Source organism: Peromyscus californicus, unplaced genomic scaffold (genome assembly GCF_007827085.1).
Source record: "Peromyscus californicus insignis strain IS unplaced genomic scaffold, ASM782708v3 Scaffold_2__1_contigs__length_46816999, whole genome shotgun sequence".
NCBI lineage: Eukaryota > Metazoa > Chordata > Mammalia > Rodentia > Cricetidae > Peromyscus > Peromyscus californicus.
The window spans coordinates 6,288,285-6,301,987 of record NW_026294540.1 but is presented as its reverse complement, the minus strand read 5'-3'; the positions used below and the strand labels follow the sequence as shown (position 1 = coordinate 6,301,987).

At 47.8% G+C, this 13,703-nt stretch overlaps 1 protein-coding gene across 13 annotated transcripts in view; it reads right to left on the bottom strand.

The window, feature by feature from the left end:
• The window catches only part of Cit (citron rho-interacting serine/threonine kinase), a 179,907-nt gene that overhangs the window by 34,253 nt on the left and 131,951 nt on the right, over nucleotides 1–13,703 (bottom strand). For all 13 annotated transcript variants that reach the window (XM_052755142.1, XM_052755143.1, XM_052755144.1 and 10 more), the window contains 4 exons: nucleotides 8,969–9,166; nucleotides 7,693–7,886; nucleotides 5,288–5,423; nucleotides 2,910–3,014 (listed from right to left, as the gene is read on the bottom strand). In XM_052755142.1, coding sequence (XP_052611102.1) covers nucleotides 2,910–3,014; nucleotides 5,288–5,423; nucleotides 7,693–7,886; nucleotides 8,969–9,166 — 633 coding nt within the window. The remainder of the gene's footprint in view (nucleotides 1–2,909; nucleotides 3,015–5,287; nucleotides 5,424–7,692; nucleotides 7,887–8,968; nucleotides 9,167–13,703) is intronic.

The window sequence follows — 13,703 nt, the reverse complement described above, 5'->3', positions numbered from 1 at the left end:
GGTGGGGCTGAGTCAGGCTTCCAGCATGCTATTCCTGGCTTCACCACTGACTCACCATGTAACCTTGGACCAAGCACGGAACTGTCAGGGCCAGCTTGTCCTTCGCAGATGGAAAATAGGACACTCGGGAGCCTCGATTATTTCTGTCCTGTTTCTGTTTCCAGCATGTGCCTAATGTAGGAACATTGCCTATTCATCCCAGAGAAAAGACCACCTGGTAGATTGATGGGTTCTATTACAGGTCAAGCATTCCCAACATCAAAACCCCGGATTGGAAATGCTCCCAAACCCAAAAATTCTTGAGTGGAAAATGCCACAACTGATCTCATGTGATGGGTCGCGGTAAAAACGTGGGCCTGTTAAAAATACTGGACAAAGAGTGCAAACAGAGCTCAGGCTATGATGCTTGCCCAGCATGCATCGGGCCCTAGATTCCAGCCCTAGGACCACATGTAAAAGCACTCTACCATTACTGCTAGTCTATGTGTATGTGGCGTATATGAGTGAGGGAACTTATGTTTATATCTGGGTCCTATCCCCAAGAGACTTCATTATACATACATGCTAATACTTCAAAGATCCAAAATCCAAAATACTTCCAACTTTAAATATTTTAATAAGGAACAGTCAACCTATACAGTGAATTTCATTATATCTGAAGAATTTCATTCATATGTGTTTGTATATATAAATTTTACTTTTAGTTTTTGGTGAAAAAAACACATTACATGAAATTAATCACTTCAGCTGGGTGGTGGTGGTGTACACCTTTAATCCTAGCACTTGGGAGGCAGAGGCAAGTGGATCTCTGTGAGTTCGAGGCCAACCTGGTGTACAGAGCAATTTCCAGAACAGCCAGGGCTACACAGAGAAACTCTGTCTTGAAAAACCAAACAAAAAAACCAAGCAGACAAAAAAAAAAAAATTTAACCACTTCACTTTTTTCTTTTTATATATGATGCTAAGGATCAAACTGTTGGTTTCTTACATACTAGACCATTTGGTGGGGAGTTGGTTCTCTCCTTCCACCATGACCAGGGACTGAACTCAAGTCATCAGGGTTGGTAACAAGCACCTTTTTTACTGGCTGAGCCAGCCACCTCACCAGCCCCACCTCAGCTCTGGACTGTTTCGGCTAAGCTGGCCAGCCACCGAGCGCTGGGGACCCTCTGGGCTCTGCCTCCCCAGCACTGGGTTATGGATAAGCCACTGCACCCAGCTGTGAGTCCCAACTCTTGTGCAGGGTAACAACCAACTGAGCCATCTCCCCAGCCCCCGTGTTGGACACAAACGTGGTGTTCGGCGGCACTGAGGACATTCATCTTGTTGTACAACCGGCACCACCATCCATCTCCAGAACTTTGTCAAACGCCCCGCTGCGATTTTTTTTTTTTTTTTTTTTTTTTTTTTTTTTGGAGCTGAGGATCGAACCCAGGGCCTTGCGCTTGCTAGGCAAGCGCTCTACCACTGAGCTAAATCCCCAACCCCTTAGAGAGAATAGACTTTTTTTTCTTTGAGACAGGGTTTCTCTGTGTAGCCTTGGCTGTCCTGAACTCACTTTGTAGACCAGGTTGGTCTTGAACTCACAGAGATCCTCCTGCCTCTGCCTCTGGGGTGCTGGGATTAATGCCGTGTGCCACTACCTCTTCCAGCTGCGATTTTTAAAGTGTGATTTTATAGGACACCTCACTGTAAGCAGTCGTCAGACCTGCCATGTTTTCACTGCTCCCCTCGAACGAACGGGAGGGCACACCCACATCACAGCCATCAGCAGAGCACCCCGAGAGCTCGGACCACGTGATTATCATGGGATTCCGGCTAACGGAGCTGCCATGCTCACTAGGGGTCAGACAGTGCCCTCCTCCAGCTTTTCCCCAGGTGTCCACAGGCATGCATTTGCCCTGCTAGGTCAAGTCGAGTACGAAAGAAGAATCACTGGTGATGCCATGGATGAGACTTTGGTTGGGGGTGGGAAGTCATCACCCATTTAAATAGCGATTTTCAGAGTTCTGAGAAGACAAGACAGGGAATCACAGAAGGGATGCATTTAGGAGATCAGCTGGAGCTTGACATCTTGAATTCAGGAGAATTCTTTAATTGAATTAAGTGCATGTTCAAAAGTCCTCCTGAAATTCGGTACTCAGAATCTGATCACACCCTTGCCGTGTGGAGGAAGTTAATTTGCATTGGTGTTCTATCAACATGAAACTTAATATGCTTCAACTTCCAACTCTTAAAGACAATCCCCACCCAGCCATGTGCTCGCTAAGCCTCTATCGGGCATATACTAACTCCAAAGAACAGCAGTCTCCAGTAAGTGCCATATAGGAAGGCACAAATAACAGATGCTCTGGCCTTCAAGACAAACTCTTTTACTGTGTTAAGCAATAGGAAGTGTTATGTGGTCCCTTTAGGACTCTACCTCAAAGATGCTAGTTTCAAAATCTGAATGTCTAATTTGGATCCAATCTCCCGAACATAACTACTTTCCTCTTTCAAAATCTTACCTGGGGCTCAGGCAATGGCTCAGTGAAAACACCTCTTAATGCAAGAATGAGGACCTGAGTTGGAATTCCCACCACCCACCTAAAAAGCTGGACATGGCTGTGGATGCCTATAACCCACAGGGTCGGGGCAGAGACAGCCGGATCTCTTAAGCTCACTGGTCTAGTCAACATATGGAGCTTCCATTTCAGTGAGAGGCCCCGTCTCAAGGCAATGAAGGAGAATAACAGACAAAGTCACCAGCATGCTCCTCTGACCTCTGCATGTGAAGTACACAGGCACACAAACCCACACATGCGCATGTATGCAACACACATGCGCGCGCACACACACAGACACACAGACACACACAGACACACACACACACACACCCTGGCTTTCCCTTCCTGGTGGCTCACACTCACCTCCTCCAGAAGCCTCTGCTTGAGCTCCCTCTCTGTCTCTAGTTTCTGCTGTAAGCTCCGGGCGTTCATCTCAAGCATGGCATGCTTCTTCTCCAGGTCGTTGAGCTGGGTATGTGGAAAAATTGGCCACGACGCCACATTTGGAAACGTTAAGGGGCTGCGGATTTTTTGAGATGTCCCCAAACCTTGGCATGTAAAGGATAACTAAGGTCTAAAAGTCACAGGTTTTCATTCGGAAAACAAAACAAAACAAAAAAAAAAACCCGACGTGAGACCGGAACCCCCTCTGTGGGTCTCCTATGTCACTGCGTCAAGTTTTAAGGGCGTGGCTGCTCAGTTCACTTGTCACGCTTTGCCTGAATTTCATGAAATGATCGTATTCTGAGGGCTTACAAAAGGACTACAGATACTGGGATGAGAAGATGGCCCAGCAGCCCCAAGGATCCTTCATCTAGGCCCGAAAGGCAGAGACGGCGGCTATCAGGAGTCACATCGGCTACCGCCAGGCACGTCCACCAAGGACGGCTGCCTTGTTGGTGAGAGAGAAAACTGCCTCAAAAGCGGGTAAAAGAGAAAATGGTATCGGGATAGCTAGGCACACAGAAGGTGACTACTAAATACTGCAAGGATAGCCAACAAGAATGGAAAAGCAGCGTTCACGTTAAACCCAGAGAGGTCCATTTCTCTCCACGTAGCAAGTGTACTAACAATGTTGACCAGCTAGACTCTGAGTCAGAGCTGTCCTTGAGTGCAGAGTTATAACCTTGAGACCAGTGGTTCCGTTTCTATGAATTTCCGGCAAGAAAATAATCACAGATGTCCAGAGAGATTTATGTTCATCACAGTGTTATTCATACGGGGAAAAAAAAATTGGAAGAAGCCCAAATTTCCTGTACAAAGGCAACGCTCAAATTAGATGCCTGCGTGCAATTTTATTTTTTCAGAATTACATGTTTAAAAAAAATATCTAATAAGTCAGGAGAAGCCTCCAGTTACATGATTTTTTTTTAAAAAGATGTAAAAGTATATAAATAGTAAAAGCCTAGAATTATATAAAAAAAAAAAAATGTGTGTGCGCACATGTCTGCGGGAATAAGAATAAGCACACACAAGACTGCAAATAAACCCACCAGTATAACAAGGAAACTGTTACCACTTTTCCCTTTTCCTTTTCCTGTGGTTGTTATTTTCCGCAATGGCCCCAAGAAATGACTTTTGTGAACATGAATAAGTGTTATTTAGCCTGCGGAATCCCGATCGCCATTTTACGTGCACAGGTGTGAAGAAGAAACCAGCGTCTCTCTGACATCTCCTTTGGCTACCAAGCGCCTCGTCTACATTTTTTCAAGTCTGTTAGACGCGCCCAACACCGGCGTTATCACTGCACATGTGCTGCCGACCACGGGGCGGGGACAGAGCATGCGTACTCCTAACACGGCACGCTGAGGGCTGTGTGCATTAGGCCCTACTGTGGTCTCAATGGCCCCCAAGGTTCTTGTATTAGAAGCTTAATCTGGCTCACAGCTGGACAACGCCTGGAAGTGGGGCCTTTGGGAGGTATTAGTGTTACATGAGGCTGTAAGGGTGAGGCCCCACAGAGGCATTAGTGGCTCCCTACAGAGATGCTTAAGCTGGCGTGAGTGTTCTGCCTCACCACGCAGTATCTGCCATCAATACCACAGAGCAAGAGGGACCTCAACAGATGCAGGTACCACCATCTTGGACTTTCTCTAGAACTGTTAGCCAAATATATTCTTTAAAAATTACCTGGTCCCAAGTACTTGCTTATAGCAACAGAGGACAGGAAAAGAAAAAAAAAGTATGTGTGCCTGCAATCACACCAAAAGGACAGGTCACTGTTGTGCTCTTCTGAAGGATGGGCAACATGAGGCTTATAAAGCCTGTTAGAAATGAAATAGTGTTGTGGTCCCAGGGTTGGACTTCTGGGGCCCAGATAGGTAGTTGTTAAAAAGTCACCATCCAAGCCAGGTGGCGGTGGTGCACGGCTTTAATCCCAGCACTCAGGAGGCAGAGGCAGGCGGATCTCTGTGAGTTCCAGGCCAGCCTGGGCTACAGAGTGAGTTCCAGGACAGGTACCTAAACTACACGGAGAAACCCTGTCTCGAAAAAACAAAGAAAATAAATAAATAAATAAAAGTCACCATCCAATCAGGATAACCCAATACCCACCACACCCAGCTACGCCACTGCCAATCAATAATGCCCCTTAATGAATCATATCTGACATTTTGGGAGAGAGCAATGGAATGCTTATGAAGTAAGTTTACCTCGGGCTGTGTCTGAATTCATGTTAACCCTGCCTTTAAAGGAGGAACCAAAGACATTTTCCGACAAGGCAGAAAGGGATGGGCGCTCACCTTGTCCGACAGGCTCTCTGCCTTCAGTTTCTGTTCTTTGAGAGCCTGCTGCAGAGCGAGAATCTCGGCCTTGTGTTCCTTCACGGCCAACTCCACCACCTGGCGAGACTCGGTGATCCGCTGATCGGCTCTCGCCCTGCCAGAGAAGCATAGAGCCCTGCTTTCAGGAGCCCCACACCACAGACCTGGAGGGAGGAGGCTGGTCCACTTCTAAACAGGCTGCAGGCTGGACAGAAGCCCAACTGTGGACTCTACCTTAAATGCTGTCTTCCTTCCTGACAGCTTACGGAGCAGAAATTTGACCCATTTCAGACTTGGGTTAAAATTGCCCTGAAGCAATAAAATTCCTGTGGGGACTGACTGTGGGAAGGCTCAGGCTGGAGAGGAAAAAGCCATTCTCAAATGCAACCGGACTGAACAGGGATGTGTCCAGAGTGTCACAGCTTCCCTGTAGGGCAGTGAGTGCGGAACGGCCCCCTCCCATACCGCCGCCAAGGTTGACCGTGGGAGACCCCATTGGAATCTGAGAGACTGCCGTCTCCCCTAAGTGCTTTGAGAGCTCATAAAAAGTTGAAATGTGAACCTGATGAATGTATCCACTAAAGACGACAAAAATTCAAATGTAAAAGGGAGGAAAAAGCACTTCTTTCCCCATATCTAAGGCCTATGTTTTCTCACCTTGCACCTTTGGCTTGTGTGTGCAACGTCTTAGCCGTCCTGGATAAATCCGCGTGCGGGCTGCATAAGCCTGCCCTAGCTCCACCTCTCAGAAGTCAGGCTTCCTTGATCTCCACCCAAAGCCCAAACCCACTTCTCTCCAAGCAGGCAGCACTCTCTACTCGAGGTAACAGACATCGAAACACACAGCCAGGTGACTCTTGGCTTCTCGAGGATGAGGACAAAGATCAAAAAGTGTATTTTGTTTGGCTGCATAATACCAAACAAGCATAGAAAAGCAGCCCAGGACCTTTCACAACTGCCCCGGAAGCAGACTTGGAATGATGCGGTCCACACACTCTCCAGGCGTGGCTGTCTATCTGTCCACTCCCTGACAGACTGAAGGAACAGCTCAGACAGAAGCTGAGCTGAGTGTGGGCCGGAAGGTCTCTGTGGGAGAGTGGCCAGCACTTCCAGGGAAGCCTCATCCCTGAGGAGCAGGAGGGAGGGACAGGACAGGCTTTGAAAACCGCGGTCCTTCACGTCAAACACACTAACACGGCACAGAGCAACCGTTGCTCCCGGGTCCTCTTGCAATGTCAGAGTTCTCGACTTCTGCCTGCCATCTTTTCTATTTCAACTCAAATAGCAATCAGGCCACTCAGCCGGCACATTTTATTATATATTATTCTAAGGACCATGCAGCCAGCACATTTTGTTATATATTCTATAGTCACCAAATTATCATGGGGGTCACAAGACCCTCGGGGAGGTGACATCCCCAGAGTTCTGAAGGGTAGACACCATGCAGGGAGAGACGTGAAGTCACGGGCTAATGCTGGCCCATGTGAAAATGTGAAACAAGGCCCTGGGATTTCAAGGCAATATCTGGTCATCTTCATGGGACATGGTGGTGTGCTGCCATGGGTTACAAACTGAGCATTAAAACTCTTTCAGGCGGGTGGCATGTTTAGGAGACCAGTACTCCCTGAACTGTGATGCATCCAGCGGGGGGGGGGGGGGGGGGACGGACGGACGACGGAGACGGACTGAAAACCAGGCAGGAGAATAGAGAATAAATGACCATTTAAAACAAAGACGGGGGTGAGGGGAGAGAGAGGAAAAGGGAGTGGGTACAGTTCCATGCTCACCCCAGGGGACACTGGGTGACTTCTGGGATTGTTTTTAGCTGTCACAGCTTGAGAAGTAAGTTGTTGCTGGCATCTAGTGAAAAGAAGCCAAGCAAGATGCGTGCTGTCCTAGAACACAAAGCGCCCCCGCCCCGAACACACACACACACACACACACACATAACAAGGGATGGGATACCCAGGCAATGCAAGGCATCAGAACTCTAGAGCAGAGAAATGAGAGAGTCCTCACGACCAGGATTCAAACGGTGGGGACCTCACTACCAGGTGACAGTATTGGGATCAGAATCTTGGTAAGGCTGTCTCTACAGAAAAGTCCTGATATTTTTCTTTGCCTTGATTTCTGGGCCTCTCCACAAACAAAAGCACACCAGCCACTACCACAGGATCCAGGTGACATCGGCCAGATTTACAGCCAGGATGTCCACCCCTCCCTGGCTCGCCTAAGACTCTGCTGGTCATCACTCTGAAAGTCCTGCATCCGGGGAGACAGCTGTCTCAGGACACCGGGGCAGCTGATCGCCTTGTCGGCTGCTCTCGGGGGGGACTGGGGTGCGATCACCTGGCGCTGGCTTCTTCTACAGAGGGGACTCCCACCTGCTCTGCTTCTCGGTGTCCAGCATCCTCTGCAGCTCCCGGACGCGGCACTCGAACTGGGACTTCTCGTCCCCGAGGACGCTCCTCCAGGCCTCCCACTGCCGCTCCTTCTCCAGCAGCTCGTCGTTCAGGGCCTCCAGATCCATGACCTGCTCCTCCAGCATGGTGCACGTGGTCTTCAGGGCCTCCATCGTCTGCAAGTCAGCAGTACTGAGTTAGCTGTGCCTTGGATCAGATGGGGGTCCCCGGAGGTGACGCTGGTCAAACGGCTTCAGGAAAGCACAAGCTCCTAACCGCGGACTCGCGGACAGACCATAACCACGGACTCACGGACAGACCCTAACCACAGACTCACAGACAGACAGGTTGTTTCTCTATCCCACAGCCCAAGGGGACCAGTCGACAACAGACCAAAGGTCATCTGTCAGTACTACCATCTGAGAGGTACAACCCAAAGCCAGTCACAGGGTAAGCAGAGTGTGTGTGTGTGTGTGTGTGTGTGTGTGTGTGTGTGTGTGTGTAAACACACGATACACACCTATAATCCCAGCACTCAGGACAAGGTCAAGAGTTCACTGTCAGTCTAGACTGTGCTAGTAAGTTCTGGCTAGGTATGTATGGTTATACAGTGAGACCCTGTCTTTAAAAACCAATCATATCCACTTTTAAAGATTTCCTATTGTTATTTTTATTTATATGTGCATGTGTGTGTGTGTGTGTGTGTGTGTGTGTGTGTGTGTGTATGTGTGAGTGTGTGAGTCAGTCACATGTGTGCAGGTGCCTATGGAGTGTGTGTCTGTGTGTGTGAGTGTGTGTCTGTGTGTGTATGAATGTGTGAGTGTGTGAGTCAGTCACATGTGTGCAGGTGCCTATGGAGTGTGTGTCTGTGTGTGTGAGTGTGTGTCTGTGTGTGTACGTATGTGTGAGTGTGTGAGTCAGTCACATGTGTGCAGGTGTCTATGGAGGCTGGGAGATGGTATTGGCTCCCTTGGAATTGGAGGTTACAGGCTGTTGTGAGCCACCATGTGAGTGCTGGGAACTGAACTCACATACTCTGGAAAAGCAGTAAGCGCTCTTAACTTCTGATTCACCTCTGGCCCCAGAACCCCTAAAAGCCATTTTAAAAACTACAATCCTTGGCTGTAAGCCAGGATCGACAAGGAGCCTGTTTGCAGGAGCCAGCTTGATCATGGAACCCCCAGAGAGAACACACCAGACCCTTCTAAATCCTTCTAAGGGTCCTCCGGGAACCCCAGGGCCCGGCCTCTCGTCTTACTTGCTTCTGGCTGGTGAGCTGCATCTCCCTCTCCGTGATCTCACGGCGGAGATGGTCCACCTCACTCCGCAGCTGCACAATCTCATCGTTGGCGCCGGAGGCCTCGTCAAGTTGTTTGGACAAGTAGAAGTTCTGGTTGTTGAGTTCGGCGTTGTCCTCAGTCAGCTGGTTCAGCTGCTCCTCCAGGTCAGTGATGACCTGTGGGGGTGGGGGTGAGGAGGGGGGTGTTACAGATCAAAAAAGGGGTCACCGTCAGCAAGGAAATGCTTCTGGAACTAGCGATTTTGAAAGCTGCAGTGAGACAGTGTCACGTGGCATGATGATGGGAACCAACATGCAGCTGTCTGACTTGACGCCCAACCCCAGTTCCCTCGCCAGCACGCGTATCGGGGGGAGGTGTCTCTTCTCTCTCTAACTTGTGGTACATCTGGAAAATATGCCAAGAGCCAATCAACCGAGTGCTAAACAGACAGGGCAAGTTCAAATGAGATCCAGTGAATAGCAGGAAGAATTACACAAGGAGGGGAACGTGGGTCACGACAGAGGGCTGTCTGGTATCGCAATTGTCTAATTAAACTGAACTTGACCTTGACACCACCTACAGGGCACCGCCACCGCAGACAGCCACAGTCTGAGAAAGCCACATAACGTTTCATCAGGGACGAATCACAAGGGAAGATACTCAGGGTCATTTGAATAAAATCACAGGCAGTGAATTTAATTCTGTGTAACAAAGACGAGGAAGAAATCTTAAGGGGAGCTTGGATAATTCTGAGGATACAATACCGACTGCATCACGATGCGGCTTTAATGGATTCCGCTACACAGTGAGTTCTCCAAGTATATGAAATTGTCGTTTTATTGAGAGAGATTTAATCTGGTTTTACTAAATTATTTCCCTGTTCAATGGCAGAATGACTTCCAATTTCAGTTCAGCTTGTCTGTTCTCTTTGCCGAGGCTTACCATCAGTGCTCGTAGAGAACATTTATATAAAATACTTTAGAAGTTTAAGGGTAATTTTCTCCTAATAGTTAGGATACGACATATGAGCCATAAATTAAATTTTATGTAACAAAAGAAGTAAATTAAAAGGAAATGTCTTTAAACCTACAGTTATTAACTGTTTCGGGCTTCCACACCCACAACAGACATAGTTTGTGATCTGTTAGCTTTGGTATCACGCCTAATACCTTGTTTCAATTCTCTTGATCAATTTAAAACTATAAAAAGTCTCCCTAGGCACACAGAATTAAAGAACGTAAACTTAGGATGTTTCTTTGATGCACCCCAGAAAGCCCATTTTAGTGGGCAGCTAGCCTCTCAGGGTAGATGTGGTCAGGTGGCCTCTTTGGACGGTGGAAATCCACGTTGATCCCTGTGAGCTGGTTAGAGGTGCACTGCGAGCTATGAGTAGGCAATGAAGAGTCTGGCCAGGCACTTAGACAGGCTTCCTTAGAAACCCGGAAACAGATCCGTGCGCTGTACAACTCCCCACAGACAGTTTGCCTCAAGTGGTCCCTATGTCTCCCTTCCGGTGCCATGGCTAAGTTGAGATCGACAACTTCACGTATTCAACCTGTCTTCATCCTACACAAAGTAGGCCCTTCCCCTAAACTGTAAGCGTCTCTATTTAACCATTCGACTCTTCCCTTTTCTTTCTTCCTCCTCCTCCTCCTCCTCCTCCTCCTCCTCCTCCTCCTCCTCCTCTTCCTCCTCCTCCTCCTCCTCCTCTTTTCTCAGAGTTTCTCTGTGGCCCTGGCTGTTCTGGAACTCTGTAGAACTGGCTGGCCTCAAAGCCTGACTCTGCCTCCGAGCGCTGGGAGCAGAGGTGTGAGCCACCACCGCCTGGCTAACGGTTTCGTTTCTTTCTGTCCCTTCCCCAGAGAAAATGAGCAGAATGGGACAAGCAAGCCTGGAAGATTCTAGAACTCAAATGAGTTTGAACTTGGGTGGGTTTCTCCATCTGTGACAAGGAAATAAATACTATATTTATTCTTGATCTTTTATTTTTAAATTGTCTTGTAGCTACTCAAGTTCTGCAGCATGAGAGAGATACGGGATATAAATTAATGACCAAAATGGTGTTTCATTCTGAAAGCCTCTTGGGGAACAGACCAACTGCAGAAAATCTATTCACAGAGAATATATAATTTCCTTGCCATTCAAGGTTATATTTAAGCTTTTAGGCACCTACTTCCTTTCTTTGATTCACAAGAAAAAAAAATACAGTTTATTATGAACCCATTCCTGTCATCTCTTCCCTTTTGCCCAAAATAAGATTATAAAGAGCTAAAGAAGAGAAAAGCTAATGAGGTGGCAGGGTCCGGGCTCGTCCCCGTCTTGAGGTAGGTCTCTTAAAGAGGGAAGGGTCCCTCCATTCCGGTGTCATCCGGTCTTTGAGGGACCTGTCTTGGCTTCTATTCCCAGCATCTGATGGGTGGTTCTGTATCTGCTATTGTCTCCATTTTCCTCATTTGACTAGATGAGGGTAACGTGTGCATGCGTGCGTCTGTGTGCAATGGGCGTTCCCGCTCTTTGGACCGTCCCATCTGCCTACGTCAGAACACGCTGGCTTCCACCCTTTTCTAGTGGCTGAGGTGAGGTGTGAGACCCGTCTCTGCCTGCTTGGAGGTTATAAAGCTGACATGAGACGCTATCACCGGGCTGAAGTATAACAAGCAATCCCTCCAACTATTCTGGGAAGGGTTGTTTTAGTTCCATTTTATAGATGGGGAAATTGGGGCAACCAGGAGGCTAAGTGACTTCACCGAGGGCACGCAGCTAGCAGGTGAAGAGGTCAAACCTTGACCGCAGCCTGAAATTCAAGCCTCGTCTCTTACCCCTCCACGATGCTGTCCTTGGAAACGGGTGACGAGGATGCACAGACCACTTAGGCCTTCTCTTTCTCTTGTTTCTGAGACATATATAACCCAGATTGGCCTCAAACTCACCATCCTCCTGCTTCAGCCTCCTCTGTGCTGGGATTATGGGTGTGTGCCAATATGCCTGGTGTCCTTGCTTTTCAACCAGGTCATCTTTGTGACCATAAGTAAATTCTTTCCACGCTGAGGGCAGATGGTCTGTTTACTGACAGACTCAGTTATGAGAGTCCCTCAACCTTTAGGCCCCAAGAACAGAGGGTTAAAAAAAAAAAAAAGATTAATGGAAAGCCTAATTCTATCTTCACAAGTTAAAAAAAAAGACAAGGCAGAGGGAAGCTTCCCCACATGGGGCCAGCCAGGTTTTCTTGTAGGCTGTTTTGCAGACAACAGATCTTGGTACAGTTCTAAGAGCAAGCAAGAATATAAAACTGTCTACTCTCAATGTCAGAAAAAAAAATATATATGTATGACATATACCCCCAAGCTCTCTATTTGGAGTTACCTGTGAACCTCACCACCACAGAACTGTACAGTGACCCATCATACCTAACCAAGGAAGAGGACCAATGGCGTTTTAGGGTGGGAGGGACCAGGCAAACAATGAGCATCAGTGGAAGGCTCAGGACTGATCCTATTTTAATGCCTACTTTCCCGAAGGCAGCTATTTGCATATTATTTATTTTTAATCTTATAGCTGACAGATTGATTCATAATTAAAGCTGTGTCATATGCTTGCCCACCAGCTCCCCTCTAAAACAGACTTAGGGAGGGGTTTGGGTGCCAGATTGAATCGAATCCTTTTTTTAAAATCCCTTCAAAACACAGAAATGGTCTGAGCCTGGAAGTCTCTTGCCCTCCGAGCTTTGTGAAATCGCTAACTGGGCGCTCCTCGTGACTGAGTGAGTATAGCGCTCTTACCAGTAACAGAGGTGACACTTCCTAGCAGAGGCCATCTTGGATAGCATCCAAAGGGAAGAAATACCCAGGACAAGCTCCCATAGCCTCTTTAAAGTGGCCTTGAACTTGACTGTGTCACGGAGACCCACTACTGTGGCTAAATGCCTTGAAGCAGTAGTTCCTAGGGTTCTGTACATAGAAAGGCCAGTTTTCCAAACCAAAGATTATGCTAGGAGCCTGAGGTAACCGGAGAAGCCACCATCACTTGGCCCTTTCCTAAGGTCAAGCCCATGTACCCACGTTGGACACCTCATCCTACTTAATTACTGCAGAGGTGAGGTTGTCTCCAATGCCAATGGGCCCCTGTTCCTGAGGTCGTACTGATTCTGAAACTCAAATACTTGTCAGTTTTCCCTCATCCAGCACTCAAACCACAGTCATTAACTGTGAACTGGAAACATCAATGTCATGCTGGAAGCGAGGCTACACAGGCTAGCCCCATTTTACAACGAAGAAATGGGAGCGTCTAGAGGCCACTTTATAATGTGAACCCTGTCTGCCTGACTCCAGAGTCCATGGGCTGGACCACTGTGTCTCCCAGCTGTTCCAGCTGATATGTGGAGTGGAGGACACTCTGTTTAGATGCCTGCCCCCCTCCCCGTCAATTCGGAAAGGGGCCCAGAGGCCGTGCCACCAAATACTAGTGGTAAAAGAAACAAATATTAGAAATTGTCTCACAGAAACCAAATTTAGAAAGTATAAACATAACATAAGTTAAACCAGAAATCAAATTAATTCCACATACCAGCCGATTCCCTTATGGCCAAACTTGCAATTTTAAAGTACGGAAGGGATTATTCCTCATGGAAAGGATCCAAAGCCCATCAGCTGAGTGGACCTAACTGAGGTTCTAGTCACACACTGAAAATACCACGGAAAACAAAAAAAGAGCAAA